This window comes from Triticum urartu, chromosome 6A (genome assembly GCF_056163025.1).
Source record: "Triticum urartu cultivar PI428250 chromosome 6A, HENAU_Tu73, whole genome shotgun sequence".
Taxonomy (NCBI): domain Eukaryota; kingdom Viridiplantae; phylum Streptophyta; class Magnoliopsida; order Poales; family Poaceae; genus Triticum; species Triticum urartu.
This window is the reverse complement of record NC_141878.1, coordinates 288,088,097-288,102,923: the sequence shown is the minus strand read 5'-3', so window position 1 is coordinate 288,102,923 and position 14,827 is coordinate 288,088,097. Positions and strand designations below refer to the sequence as shown.

General features: G+C 43.1%; 1 protein-coding gene across 1 annotated transcript; it reads left to right on the top strand.

The window, feature by feature from the left end:
- Positions 1–13,013: 13,013 nt before the first annotated feature.
- On the top strand, positions 13,014–13,988 carry LOC147965025 (uncharacterized). The gene has a single exon (XM_087530252.1). It carries the CDS (start codon positions 13,014–13,016, stop codon positions 13,986–13,988), a length of 975 nt encoding a protein of 324 aa, XP_087386378.1.
- The last annotated feature ends 839 nt before the right edge of the window (positions 13,989–14,827 follow it).

Below are 14,827 nucleotides of genomic sequence, written 5' to 3'. Positions count from 1 at the left end.
ATAATCTACAATGCTCAGACCACCAAACACATGCAAAACTAGTGAATGCACAAACAGCAGCAGGAACACGTCTCTCCTCGGGATATTGTAAACATGTAAATCGTTGTTCAGTTTCTAACTCCCAAGTAAGATATATATCAGGAACATATCTACCCTCAAATGGTGGAATATTCAATTTTAGTTTAGGGAGATGGTCATGATCTCGTACCTGAGGGTGAGCCCTACCATTGCCATTATTTGCATGTGGACGACCTGGTGGTTGCTGTGCTGGTGGTGGCACGTAGTTCTGATTTTGATCAACCTCATCCTCGTAATCGCCAGCAAAATCATCCTCCTCCGCATCAGCAGCAGGAGCCACAGAAGTAGCAACAGCAGCACCAACAGTTTGGCCAGGTGCAAGAGGGAGACGGCTCGCTCGGCGGAGGGCTGTTTCACGATGTGTAGGTAGTCGTCGTTGTTGTTGTTGTAGAGGTTCGTTAGGTGCAGCCAGTGGTGGTGGTGGAAGATGCGCGAGCAATTCATTAAACCTGTCATCGAGCTTTGTTTCGAATGTCTTCTCCATGTCATCTATCTTCTCCATGGCCTCTTCAAATCTGTTTAGCACATCCTGCACCTGTCCATTCATCATTTGCTGAAATTTATCATGCAACTCCTGATTCGTCATGTTCTCCCAGTCAGTCTCGTCGGCTTGTGATCCTGCCATGGTTAGCAACAATAGAAAACACACAAGAATATGATCCTACAGAATACTAACAAGAGGTGGTGGTGGCGGGTGTCACAAATCCGTCAAGCAAATCTCAAATTCTTACCAGTTCTTACCCAGCAGCAGGCGGTGATCGGCAACTGTTGTAGTCAAAACTCTCAAAAGCTTGGATAGAGCGATTGCCAGGGAGAGTCAAACGCACGACGTAGAGGTATGTGGAGCTGGGAAGGCTTATAGTATGGTAGCAAAAAGGGTCAGCAATAATCAATTCAGAGATGCAAAGTTGAATAAACGCTCAACAACGGTACTGTGCTGGTCCTAGGCTAGACCGTGCTAGAGACGCGAGCCTAGAACACTAACAAAATCACGGCGCTGCACGTAAATAAGGGAAAAGCACACTCTGGAACTTTTTTTTTTCGCTTTTTTTTTGCGCTCCTCTTTTTTTTTTGCGCTCCTCTTTTTTTTTTTGCGCTCCTCTTTTTTTTTGCGCTCCTCTTTTTTTTTTGCGAAAAATTACTATAATGGCGAGTGTCTCAAAACTCTTCCCTCGTCAAACTGATAGTATGGGCACGAAAAAAAAATTTCACTTTTTTTTCGGAAATCAGGGCAGCGACGACGAAAAAGTGCGACAAAAAATCACTATGATGGCACGTGGCTCAAAAGACTCAGAAAAGCCTAAAAATAGGATAGGGAAAAAAAATTTTGCCCGAGAAAATTTTGGCCTAAAAACTGCCCGGGGGTCTCCAGAGAAAATTTTTGCCCGAGAAATTTTTTTTTTCCGAGACCTACGCAGGCAAGGAAACACGAATCGGAATTGAGATTGATCTCAAGAACAATCCTAATATGAGAAGAACTCGGATTGGTGGTGGATATATGGTTGTGGTATATGGCAGCGGTGGTGGTATATGGTAGCGGTGGTGGTATGTGGTATATGGATAAGGATTCAGAGCGGTGGCGGATAAGCAAAAGTGGTAGATGGGCGATGATGATGGTGCGGCGGCGGCGTGACAACTTATGACCAGAACTCGAAACTCTAAAAGACTAGACTCTAAGACCAGCAACTTGACACGACGATGCAACCGCAAATTCAACAAAGCAAAAACCCTAAAAAGATTATGCAAAGGCTCAGATTGGTTCGGATATGATGAACTAACCCTAATTTTTTTTTGTGGCTTTTTCGTGGACTGTAGGTATGAAGAACAGACTTGATCTAATCTACGAAAAACTGTAAAATCTCACCGAGCAACCTGGAAATCTGATACCACTTGATAGAGGCAAAGGTGTCCCGATGTTTCGATGAGATGGTGGCTATCGTTTTCTGTGGGAGTCGACCTTGACGATCCGACTACGAACGTGCGAGACGTCGCGCCTTAGCAATCGCTAAACCAACTTCCGAGGGGTTATTGACCACGCCGGAGCACGATCAACCTGACCACGAGGGCCTGTTTCCTGCGAGCAAACAAAGAACAAGCAAGAAGCTGAGATTGCAATCTGGATATTGCGAATATAAGATGAAAGCTTTATTGATCAAGGTGGGGTTCTGTGACGTCTTGGTCTGGTCGTTGGACACAAACGAAGTACGCGAAGTTGCAGCTATGGCGAACTTTTAATCTAAACAAAACCCCAAAATCTAAACGACGCCCTAAGGGCTGTATATATGGAGGAAGAGAGGGGAATTTCGTGGCCCTTGAGGGTGGGGTCCAAATCCAACCCTAACTCTTGTTTCCCCACACATACGGACTCTAAAAATAGCCTATACTTAAGTATTTCGAAATTACATGGGCCTGGCCCATTAATAAGGTGACGCAGCACCTAGAATAGCCTATGGACGAATATTATGAAGTGGCATCTTGTATATTTCGTCCATGGCTTCATGCACTCCTTATGGCGGCTTCAAAGTCCTGAAATCATCACTTGTAACTCCGTTCTTGATCCCCTTGCGCATGCCATCAACTCCATGCGTGTTCTTGCTCCAATGTTCATCCTTCTCCAAGCTAGGCCCTTCATTTGAAAGCAAAACAAATGTATCCAATTTAGGCAGCATCATAATCTCATGAACATTAGAATCATTACCAAGAAACGAAAGTACCTGGTAATTTAATTGGCGTGCGCGAGCTCTAGTAATTGGTCCAGTATATGTAACAGTAGGGGCTGTGGGTGTAACAATGGTATTGATGTCCTCATCAACAGAGATTCAGACCATTCCAGAGTATAAGGAGTATACTAATATCACTCGTTTATTCCATCTTGCTTGTAAAGCTGAACGTGAAGTGCAGGATCGATAGGCATTGGCGCGAACTAACTTTTCTGCAGGTCGATCTTCATCATGGACACCACGTGCATCCTCTACTTCCACTCCACCAGCACCTCCATCAGGTGCCACCTCCAGCCGTGATACAAGAATGCAGGCACAACCACCACTCTCTGCCAAGAGTACACCTGCCGGACCTGCGTAGAGCTCTTCTTCTTCCATGGCATCAACAGGGCACACAAGTGATATTATTTGTCATCGTTGTAAGGGAAGAGGAAATTTTGTGAGAGAATGCCAATCTCAGCGTGTGATGATGGTTACTGAGGATGGTGGGTATGAGTCCGCTAGTGACTATGATGAGGAGACTTTGGCTCTTATTACACATGAAGAAAACGGTGGAGAGGATTCTGATCATGAGACGCAATACATGGCTACTGAAGATGCTGACAGGTATGAATGTTTAGTTGCTCAACGTGTTTTGAGTGTGCAGGTTACACAAGCTGAGCAAAATCAGAGGCATAATTTGTTCCATACAAAGGGAGTTGTGAAGGAACGTTCTGTTCGCGTCATCATAGATGGAGGGAGCTGCAATAACTTGGCTAGCATGGAGATGGTGGAGAATCTATCTCTCACCACAAGACCACATCCACATCCTTACTACATCCAATGGTTCAACAACAGCGGCAAGGTTAAGGTAACACGTACTGTTCGTGTGCATTTTAGTATCTCTACATATGCTGATTATGTTGATTGTGATGTGGTACCTATGCAGGCATGTTCTTTATTACTTGGTCGACCATGGCAATTTGATAAAAATTATGTACACCATGGTCGAAACAATCAGTATACTCTTGTTCATAAGGATAAAAATATTACTTTGCTTCCTATGACTCCTGATTCCATTTTGAAAGATGATATTAATAGAGCTAATAAAGCAAAACAGGAGAAAAATAAAAGTGAAAATTAGATTGTGGCAAAAGAATTTGAGCAACAAATGCAGCCTAATGATAAACCATCTAGTGTTGCTTCTGAAATTAAATTGAAAAGTGCATGTTTACTTGCCACCAAATCTGATATTGATGATTTAGATTTTAGCAAATCTGTTTGCTATGTTTTTGTGTGCAAAGAGGCATTATTTTCATTCGAGGACGTGCCTTCCTCTTTGCCTCCTGCTATCACTAACATTTTGCAGGAGTTCGCTGACGTCTTTCCACAAGACGTGCCATCGGGATTACCACCTATTCGAGGGATTGAGCATCAAATTGACTTAATTCCCGGTGCATCATTACCCAACCGTGCACCATACCGTACCAATCCAGAGGAGACAAAGGAGATTATGCGTCAAGTACAAGAACTTCTCGACAAAGGTTGTATACGCGAATCCCTTAGTCCTTGTGCTATTCCTATCATTTTTGTGCCGAAAAAGGATGGTACGTCACGTATGTGCGTTGATTGTAGAGGCATTAATAATATTACTATTCGTTATCATCATCCTATTCCTAGGCTAGATGATATGCTTGATGAATTGAGTGGCTCTACATTATTCTCCAAAGTTGATTTGCGTAGTGGATACCATCAAATTCGTATGAAATTGGTAGATGAATGGAAAACAACATTTAAAACTAAGTTTGGATTATATGAGTGGTAAGTCATGCCTTTCGGGTTAACTAATGCACCTAGTACTTTCATGAGGTTAATGAACGAAGTTTTACGTGCTTTCATTGGACGATTTGTGGTAGTTTACTTTGATGACATATTGATTTATAGCAAACCTTTGGAGGAACATTTGGAACATTTACATGCTGTTTTATTGCTCTACGTGATGCACGTTTGTTTGATAACCTTGGAAAGTGCACCTTTTGCACCGACCGAGTATCTTTTCTTGGCTATGTTGTTACTCGATAGGGAATTGAAGTTGATAAAGCCAAGATTCAAGCTATTGAGAGTTGGACGCAGCCTAAAACGGTCACACAAGTGAGGAGTTTCCTTGGCCTCGCTGGTTTCTATAGGCGTTTTGTGAGAGATTTTAGCACCATTGCTGCACCTCTCAACGAGCTTACAAAGAAGGATGTGCCTTTTGGTTGGGGTACCGCACCGGAAGAAGCCTTCACGGTATTGAAAGATAAGTTGACACATGCTCCTTTACTCCAACTTCCTGATTTTAATAAGACTTTTGAGCTTGAATGTGATGCTAGTGGAATTGGATTAGCAGGTGTGTTATTACAAGATGGCAAACCTGTTGCATACTTTTCTGAAAAATTGAGTGGGCCTAGTCTGAACTATTCTACTTACGATAAAGAATTATATGCTCTTGTTCAGACCTTAGAAACATGGCAACATTATTTATGGCCCAAGGAAATTGTTATACATTCTGATCATGAATCATTGAAACACATTAAAAGTCAAGCAAAACTGAACCGTAGACATGCTAAATGGGTTGAATTCATTGAGACTTTCCCTTATGTCATTAAACACAAGAAGGGTAAAGAAAATGTTATTGCTGATGCATTGTCTCGTCGTTATATTATGCTGTCACAACTTGACTTTAAAATATTTGGTTTGGAGACCATCAAAGATCAATATGTGCATGATGTTGAATTTAAAGATGTATTGCAGAATTGTAAGGAAGGGAGAACTTGGAACAAATATGTTCTTAACGATGGATTTGTGTTTCATGCTAACAAGCTATGCATTCCAGCTAGCTCCGTTCGTCTTTTGTTGTTGCAGGAGGCGCATGGAGGAGGATTAATGGGACACTTTGGCGTCAAGAAGACGCACGATATACTTGCTACACATTTCTTTTGGCCAAAGATGAGACGGGATGTTGAGCGTTTTGTTGCTCGCTGCACTACATGTCAAAAAGCTAAGTCACGACTCAATCCTCATGGTTTATATATGCCTTTGCCTGTACCTAGTGTTCCTTTGGAGGATATATCTATGGAATTTGTTTTAGGTTTACCTCGAACAAACAAGGGGAGGGATATCATATTTGTTATCATGGATAGATTCTCGAAAATGGCACACTTTATACCATGTCATAAAAGCGATGATGCTGCTAATGTTGCTGATTTGTTCTTTCGTGAAATTATTCGCTTGCTTGGTGTGCCAAATACTATTGTTTCAGATCGTGATACTAAATTTCTTAGCCACTTTTGGAGATGTTTATGGGCTAAGTTGGGGACTAAACTGCTTTTTAGTACTACTTGTCACCCCCAAACTGATGGACAAACTGAAGTAGTCAATAGAACATTGTCTACTATGGTTAGGGCTGTTTTGAAGAATAACAAGAAAATGTGGGAAGAATGCTTGCCTCATATTGAATTTGCTTATAACCGTTCATTGCATTCTACTACTAAGATGTGCCCTTTCGAAATTGTGTATGGTTTCCTACCTCGTGCACCTATTGATTTGTTGCCTCTTCCATCTTCGAAGAAGGTTAATTTTGAAGCTAAAGAACGTGCTGATTTGATTTTAAAATGCATGAGTTAATTAAAGAAAACATTGAGCGTATGAATGCTAAATATAAACTTGCTAGAGATAAGTGTAGAAAACGTGTTGTGTTTGCACCTGGAGATCTTGTTTGGTTACATTTGCGTAAGGATAGATTTCCTAATTTGCGCAAATCAAAGCTAATGCCACGTGCTGATGGTCCTTTTGAGGTGTTAGAGAAAATAAATGATAATGCATATAAACTTGAGCTGCCTGCAGATTTTGGGGTTAGTCCCACTTTTAACATTGCAGATTTGAAGCCTTATTTGGGTGAGGACGATGAACTTTCATCGAGGACGACTTCATTTCAAGAAGGGGAGGATGATGAGGACATCAATACCATTGTTACACCCACAGCCCCTGCTGCTATACCTACTGGACCAATTACTAGAGCTCACGCACGCCAATTGAATTATCAGGTACTTTCGTTTCTTGGTAACGATTCTAATGTTCATGAGAATATGATGCTGCCTAAATTGGATACATTTGTTTTTCTTATAGATGAAGGGCCTATCTTGGACAAGAAAGATGAACCTGGGAACAAGTTCAAGCGTGGATATAATGGCATGCGCAAGGGGATCCAGAACGGAGTTACAAGTGATGATTTCAGGACTTTGAAGCCACCATAAGGAGTGCATGAAGCCTTGGACGAAATATACAAGATTCCACTTCATAAATTTCGTCCAGAGACTATTTTAGGTGCTGTGTCACCTTATTATTGGGCCAGGACCATGTATTTTCGAAATACTTAAGTATAGGCTGTTTTTAGAGTCCGTATGTGTGGGGAAACAAGAGTTAGGGTTGGTTTCGGACCCCTCCTCCAAGGGCAAGGAAATCCCCCCTCTTCCTCCTTATATACAGCCCTTAGGGCGTCGTTTAGACTTTGCGTTTTGTTTAGATTAAAAGTTCGCCATAGCTGCAACTTCGCGTACTTCGTTTGTGTCCAACGACCAGACCAAGACGTCACAGAACCCCACCTTGATCAATAAAGCTTTCATCTTATATTCGCAATATCCAGATTGCAATCTCAGTTTCTTGCTTGTTCTTCGTTTGCTCGCAGGAAAATGACCCTCGTGGTCAGGTTGATCATGCTCCGGTGTGGCCAAAAACCATCGGAAGTTGGTTTAGCGATTGCTAAGGCGCGACGTCTCGCACGTTCGTAGTCGGATCGTCAAGGTCGACTCCCACAGAAACGATAGCCACCATCTCATCGAAGCATCGGGACACCTTTGCCTCTATCAAAACCATACACAATTTCAAAAGGGCACATCTTAGTAGTAGAATGCAATGAACGATTATAAGCCAATTCAATACGAGGCAAGAATTGTTCCCACATTTTCTTATTATTCTTCAAAACAACCCTAAGCATAGTAGACAATGTTCTATTGACTACTTCAGTTTGTCCATCAGTTTGGGGGTGACAAGTAGTACTAAAAAGCAGTTTAGTCCCTATCTTTGCCCATAAACATCTCCAAAAGTGGCTAAGAAATTTAGTATCACGATCTGAAATAATAGTATTTGGCACACCATGCAAGCGAATAATTTCATGAAAGAACAAATCAGCAACATTAACAGCATCATCGCTTTTATGACATGGTATAAAGTGTGCCATTTTCGAAAATCTATCCACGACAACAAATATGCTATCCCTCCCCTTTTTTGTTCGAGGTAAACCTAAAACAAAGTCCATAGATATATCCTCCCAAGGAACACTAGGAACAGGCAAAGGCATATATAAACCATACGGATTGAGTCATGAGTTAGCTTTTTTACATGTAGTGCAGCGAGCAACAAAACGCTCAACATCCCGTCTCATCTTTGGCCAAAAGAAATGTGTAGCAAGTATATCTTCCGTCTTCTTGACGCCAAAGTGTCCCATTAGTCCTCCTCCATGTGCCTCCCGCAACAACAAAAGACGAACGGAGCCAGCTGGAATGCATAGCTTGTTAGCACGAAACACAAATCCATTGTTAAGAACGAACTTGTTCCAAGTTCTCCCTTCCTTACAATTCTGCAATACATCTTTAAATTCAACATCATGCACATATTGATCTTTGATGGTCTCCAAACCAAATATTTTAAAGTCAAGTTGTGAAAGCATAGTATAACGACGAGACAATGCATCAGCAATAATATTTTCTTTACCCTTCTTGTTTTTAATGACATAAGGGAAAGTCTCAATGAATTCAACCCATTTAGCATGTCTACGGTTCAGTTTTGCTTGACTTTTAATGTGTTTCAATGATTCATGATCAGAATGTATAACAAATTCCTTGGGCCATAAATAATGTTGCCATGTTTCTAAGGTCCGAACAAGAGCATATAATTCTTTACCATAAGTAGAGTAGTTCAGACTCGGCCCACTCAATTTTTTAGAAAAGTATGCAACAGGTTTTCCATCTTGTAATAACACACCTCCTAATCCAATTCCACTAGCATCACATTCAAGCTCAAAAGTCTTATTAAAATCAGGAAGTTGGAGTAAAGGAGCATGTGTCAGCTTATCTTTCAATACCGTGAAGGCTTCTTCCTGTGCGGTACCCCAAACAAAGAGCACATCCTTCTTTGTAAGCTCGTTGAGATGTGCAGCAATGGTGCTGAAATCTCTGACAAAACGCCTATAGAAACCAGCGAGGCCAAGGAAACTCCTCACTTGTGTGACCGTTTTGGGCTGGGGCCAACTCTCAATAGCTTCAATCTTGGCTTTATCAACTTCAATTCCCTGTGGAGTAACAACATAGCCAAGAAAAGATACTCGGTCGGTGCAAAAGGTGCACTTTCCAAGGTTACCAAACAAACATGCATCACGTAGAGCAATAAAAACAGCACGTAAATGTTCCAAATGTTCGTCCAAAGATTTGCTATAAATCAATATGTCATCAAAGTAAACTACCACAAATCGTCCAACGAAAGCACGTATAACTTCATTCATTAGTCTCATGAAAGTACTAGGTGCATTAGTTAACCCAAAAGGAATGACTAACCACTCATATAAACCAAACTTAGTTTTAAATGCCGTTTTCCATTCATCTCCCAATTTCATACGAATTTGATGGTATCCACTATGCAAATCCACTTTGGAGAATATTGTAGAGTCACTCAATTCATCAAGCATGTCGTCTAGCCTAGGAATAGGATGACGATAACGAATAGTAATATTATTAATGCCTCTACAATCAACACACATACGTGACGTACCATCCTTTTTCGGCACTAAAATGATAGGAACAACACAAGGACTAAGGGATTCATGTATATAACCTTTGTCAAGCAGCTCCTGTACTTGACGCATAATCTCCTTCATCTCCTCTGGATTGGTACGGTATGGCGCACGGTTGGGTAATGATGCACCGGGAATTAAGTCAATTTGATGCTCAATCCCTCGAATAGGTGGTAATCCCGGTGGCATGTCTTGTGGAAAGACGTCAGCGAACTCCTGCAAAATGTTAGTGACAGCAGGAGGCAAAGAGGAAGGCACGTCCTCAAATGAAAATAATGCCTCTTTGCACACAAAAGCATAGCAAACAGATTTGCTAAAATCTAGATCATCAATATCATATTTGGTGGCAAGTAAACATGCACTTTTCAATTTAATTTCAGAAGCAACACTAGATGGTTTATTATTAGGCTTCATTTGTTGCTCAAATTCTTTTGCCACAATCTGATTGTCACTCTTATTGTTCTCCTGTTTCGCTTTATTAGCTCTATTAATATAATCTTTCAAAATAGAATCAGGAGTCATAGGAAGCAAAGTAATATTTTTACCCTTATGAACAAGAGTATACTGATTTTTTGACCATGGTGTATAGAATTTTTATCAAATTGCCATGGTCTACCAAGTAATAAGGAACATGCTTGCATAGGTACCAAATCACAATCAACATAATCAGCATATGTAGAGATACTAAAATGCGCACGAACAGTACGTGTTGCCGTAACCTTGCTGCTATTGTTGAACCATTGGATGTAGTAAGGATGTGGATGTGGTCTTGTGGTGAGAGATAGCTTCTCCACCATCTCCATGCTAGCCAAGTTGTTGTAGCTCCCTCCATCTATGATGACGCGAACAGAATGTTCCTTCACAATTCCCTTTGTATGGAACAAATTATGCCTCTGATTTTGCTCAGCTTGTGTGACCTGCACACTCAAAACATGTTGAGCAACTAAACATTCATACCTGTCAGCATCTTCAGGAGCCATGTATTGCGTCTCATGATCAGAATCATCTCCACCGTGTTCTTCACGTGTAATAAGAGCCAAAGTCTCCTCATCATAGTCACTAACGGACTCATACCCACCATCCTCAGTAGCAATCATCACACACTGAGATTGGCATGCTCTCGCAAAATGGCATCTTCCCTTACAACGGCGACAAATAATATCACTTGTGTGCCCTGTTGATGCCATAGAAGAAGAAGAGCTCTGCGCACGTCCAGCAGGTGTGCTCTTGGCAGATAGTGGTGGTTGTGCCTGCTTTCTTGTATCACGGCTGGAGGTGGCACCTGATTGAGGTGCTGGTGGTGTGGAAGTAGAGGATGCACGTGGTATCCATGATGAAGATCGACCTGCAGAAAAGTTAGTTCGCGCCAATGCATGTCGATCCTACACTTCACGTTCAGCTTTACAAGCAAGATGGAATAAACGAGTGATATTAGTATACTCCTTATACTCTAGAATGGTCCGAATCTCTCTATTTAATCCACCCATAAAACATGCAAGCATAGGTTCATTCTCCTCAACAATACCACATCTAATCATGCCAGTTTGTAATTCCTGATAATATTCTTCTACAGAATTTTTTCCTTGTCTTAAACGCTGCAATTTTTGAAGTAATTCACGTTGATAATATGGTGGAAGCCAACGAGTACGCATAGCAGTTTTCAAAGCAGCCCAAGTAGTTCGAATAGGATATAATCTACAATGTTCAGACCACCAAATACATGCAAAGCTAGTGAAAGCACAAACAGCAGCAGGAACACGTCTCTCCTCAGGATATTGTAAACATGTAAATCGTTGTTCAGTTTCTAACTCCAAGTAAGATATATATCATGAACATATTTACCCTCAAATGGTGAAATATTCAATTTTAGTTTAGGAAGATGGTCATGTACCTCAGGTGGTGGTGCAGCCCTACCGTTGCGACGATATGCATGAGGACGACCTGGTGGTGGTGGTGCTAGTGATTGCACGTAGTTCTAATTTTCGTCAACCTCATCCTCGTAATGGTCCTCCACCTCTGCAGTAGCAGTAGAAGCATCAACAGCGGCACCAGAATTTTGCCCAGGGTCAATGGGAACGCGCTGTGCTCGTCCCACTTGATTTGGAAAGCGACGTTGTTGTTGTTGTTGTAGATGTGCGTTAGGGGCAGCCGGTAGTGGTGGTGGAAGACGCGCGAGCAATTCATTAAACTTGTTATCGAGCTTTGTTTCGAACGTCTTCTCCATGCCATATATCGTCTCCATGGCCTCTTCAAATCTGTTTAGCACATCTTGCACCTGTCCACTCATCATTTGCTGAAATTTATCATGCAACTCCTTATTCGTCATGTTCTCCCAGTTAGTCTCGTCGGCTTGTGATCCTGCCATGGTTAGCAGCAATAGAAACACACAAGAATATGATCCTACAGACTACTAACAAGAGGTGGTGGTGGATGTCACAAATCCGTCAAGCAAATCTCAAATTCTTACCAGTTCTTACCCAGCAGCAGGCAGTGATTGGCAACCGTCGTAGTGAAAACTGTCAAAGCTTGGATAGAGCGATTACCAGGGAGAGTCAAACACACGACGTAGATGTATGTGGAGCTGGGAAGGCTTAGAGCATTACTAGTAGTACCCCTAAACCCTCAAACCCTCAAAAATAACCGCTTTTTTCCGGGTTGCAACAAAAAAACGCAAAGACTAGAACCCCTAAACCCTCAAATCCTCAAAAAAAAAGTAAGGGTCCAACCCTCAAACCCAATTCCAATCTGTAGAAGTGTGGGTTGGAGAGGGGCACTCGACCCCAACCCGCACTCCCTTCTCCCGTCGCGCGGGAGGGAAATTTCCCGTCCCCAACCTCCCGCCTCCTCCCTCCCAAGCCGCCGGCCGTCGCCCGCCGCCAATCCGGCCGGCCCCCGCCTCCTCTCGACGCACGCCGGCCGTCGCCGGCTGCGCCACACTCCCCGCCGTCGGATCCGCCGTTCCCCGCCGCCTCCCGCCCCACACCCCAGCCCCCGGCCGCCCCACCCCGCGCCCCACCCCCCGGCCTCCCGCCCGCCTCCTCTCTTCCAGCTCCACCAGCCGCCGCGCGCCGCCCCCCGGCCGCCCGCCTCAGCCGTTGTTCCCCGCCCCCCGCCCCCAGCCGCCTCCCGCCCCCCAGCGGCCCCCCGCCCCAAGCGTCCAGAGGCAGGCCGGCCTGAGGCCTCCTCGAGCTCTCCTAGCCGCCGCGCCAGAGGCCAGGCGGACCAGAGGCAGCCGCGCCGCCGCCCCGATCTCCCCGTAGGTATGCTTCCTTTTCTTTCTTTTTGTTTTATTTTTTTCCTTTCTGATTCATTGTTGGCACTCACAATTTATTGTTTGTTGTATTGTGTAGATGGAGGTGAACAACGACGCCATGGACTCGTTGTCTGATTCGTCGGGTTGGTCGTCATCCGACGATTCGGACATCGATGAGTTGTTGCAAGATGACGATGTCGAGATGATGAGCCTCCTCATTGACGTGCAATCATTTGAAAACCGCGTGAAGCTGATGGATCAAAGGAGAGGGTCGAAGATGGGGCGAGTCACCATCTACCGGAACCGTGCTCTCGGACACGAGCATTTGATGGAAGACTACTTCGCGGAGGTACCTACATACCCTCCTTGTCTCTTCCGCAGAAGGTACCGAATGCGGCGTAGTTTGTTTGTGAAGATTGTCATCGATTGTGAGGCCGCCTCCTATTACTTTAAACGTCATAGATCCGCCACCGGTATCATGGGGTTTAGTGCATATCAAAAGATATCGGCGGCAATGTGGGTACTCGCTTATGGCATACCCGCGGATTATACCAACGAGTATCTTCGCATTGGGCAAGATACAACCACGGAGTCAGTCCATAGGTTTGCCAAGTTGGTCATGCGGTTGTACGGTGAGCAGTATCTTCGGGCACCTAACGAGGAAGATACAAAGAGATTAATGGAAATTAATGAAAAAAGGGGATGGCCGGGGATGCTAGGTAGTCTTGATTGCATGCATTGGAGGTGGAAAAATTTCCCAAAGGCATGGCACGAAATGTATTGCGGTAAAAGCCGTGATGCTACCATTGTGCTTGATGCCATAGCATCTCAGGACACATGGATTTGGCATGCATTCTTTGGGTTGCCGGGAACACTCAATGATATCAATATCCTCAAAAGATCTCCTTTGTTCAAAAGATTAATTTCTGGGGATGCTCCACAATGCAACTACAAAATCATGGACAATGAGTACTCAATGGGATACTATCTCACCGATGGCATCTATCCCGAATGGGCAACTCTTGTGAAGTCCATCAAGGAGAAAAATGGGGTGCCCTTAACAAGAAAATAGGCTCATTTCACCAAGGCACAAGAGGCAGCCCGCAAGGATATTGAGAGAGCTTTCGGTGTTTTGCAAGCAAGGTTTGCCATAGTTCGTGGTCCAACTCGGTTTTGGGACAAAAAAAACCTTGGTGAACATCATGAAATGTTGTGTGATTCTACACAACATGATCCTAGAGGATGAGAGAGGGTTAAACCTCCCTTGTTTCTATGACAATGTTGGTACCCGTGTGCAACCGGAAAGAAACCCTTCTCGCATACACGCTTTTCTTCAAGCACATCGTGAGATTGAGGATGCAACCACTCATGGTCGGCTCCGGGATGATCTAGTAGAGCACCACTGGCAGTTGGATGGGCGGCACATTGGCCCATGATGTATCTTTGTTTTACTTTTCTATGTCCTATTTGATTCGAACAATTAGTGTAATTTTCTCAAACATTGTTGTAATAATTTGAATGATTATTGTTTTATTCGGTGTTGTAATAATAACTAGAATGATTATTGTTTTATGTCAAATGTGATGGAATTTGTGATATGTCATATGATGAAATGTGATGAGATTTGTGATATATGAAAAGACAGTTTTAAAGGTTAGGGTTGAGGCAAAGACTAGAACCCTCAAATCCAACCCTTAAAGTAGTTTAAGGGTTGGGTTTGAGGGTTCTAGTCTTTGCCCCTATTTTTCAACCCTTAAAAGTGTAAAAAACTGGCACTTCTCAACCCTTAAAATGCTATAAGGGTTTGAGGGTTTGAGGGTTCTATTAGTAATGCTCTTATAATATGGTAGCAAAAAGGTCAGCAATAATCAATTCAGAGATGCAAAGTTGAATAAACGCTCACTGACGGTA

Excerpts from the sequence above, each read along its gene's own strand:
- LOC147965025 (XM_087530252.1), top strand. The coding sequence starts at position 13,014 with ATGGAGGTGAACAACGACGCCATGGACTCGTTGTCTGATTCGTCGGGT.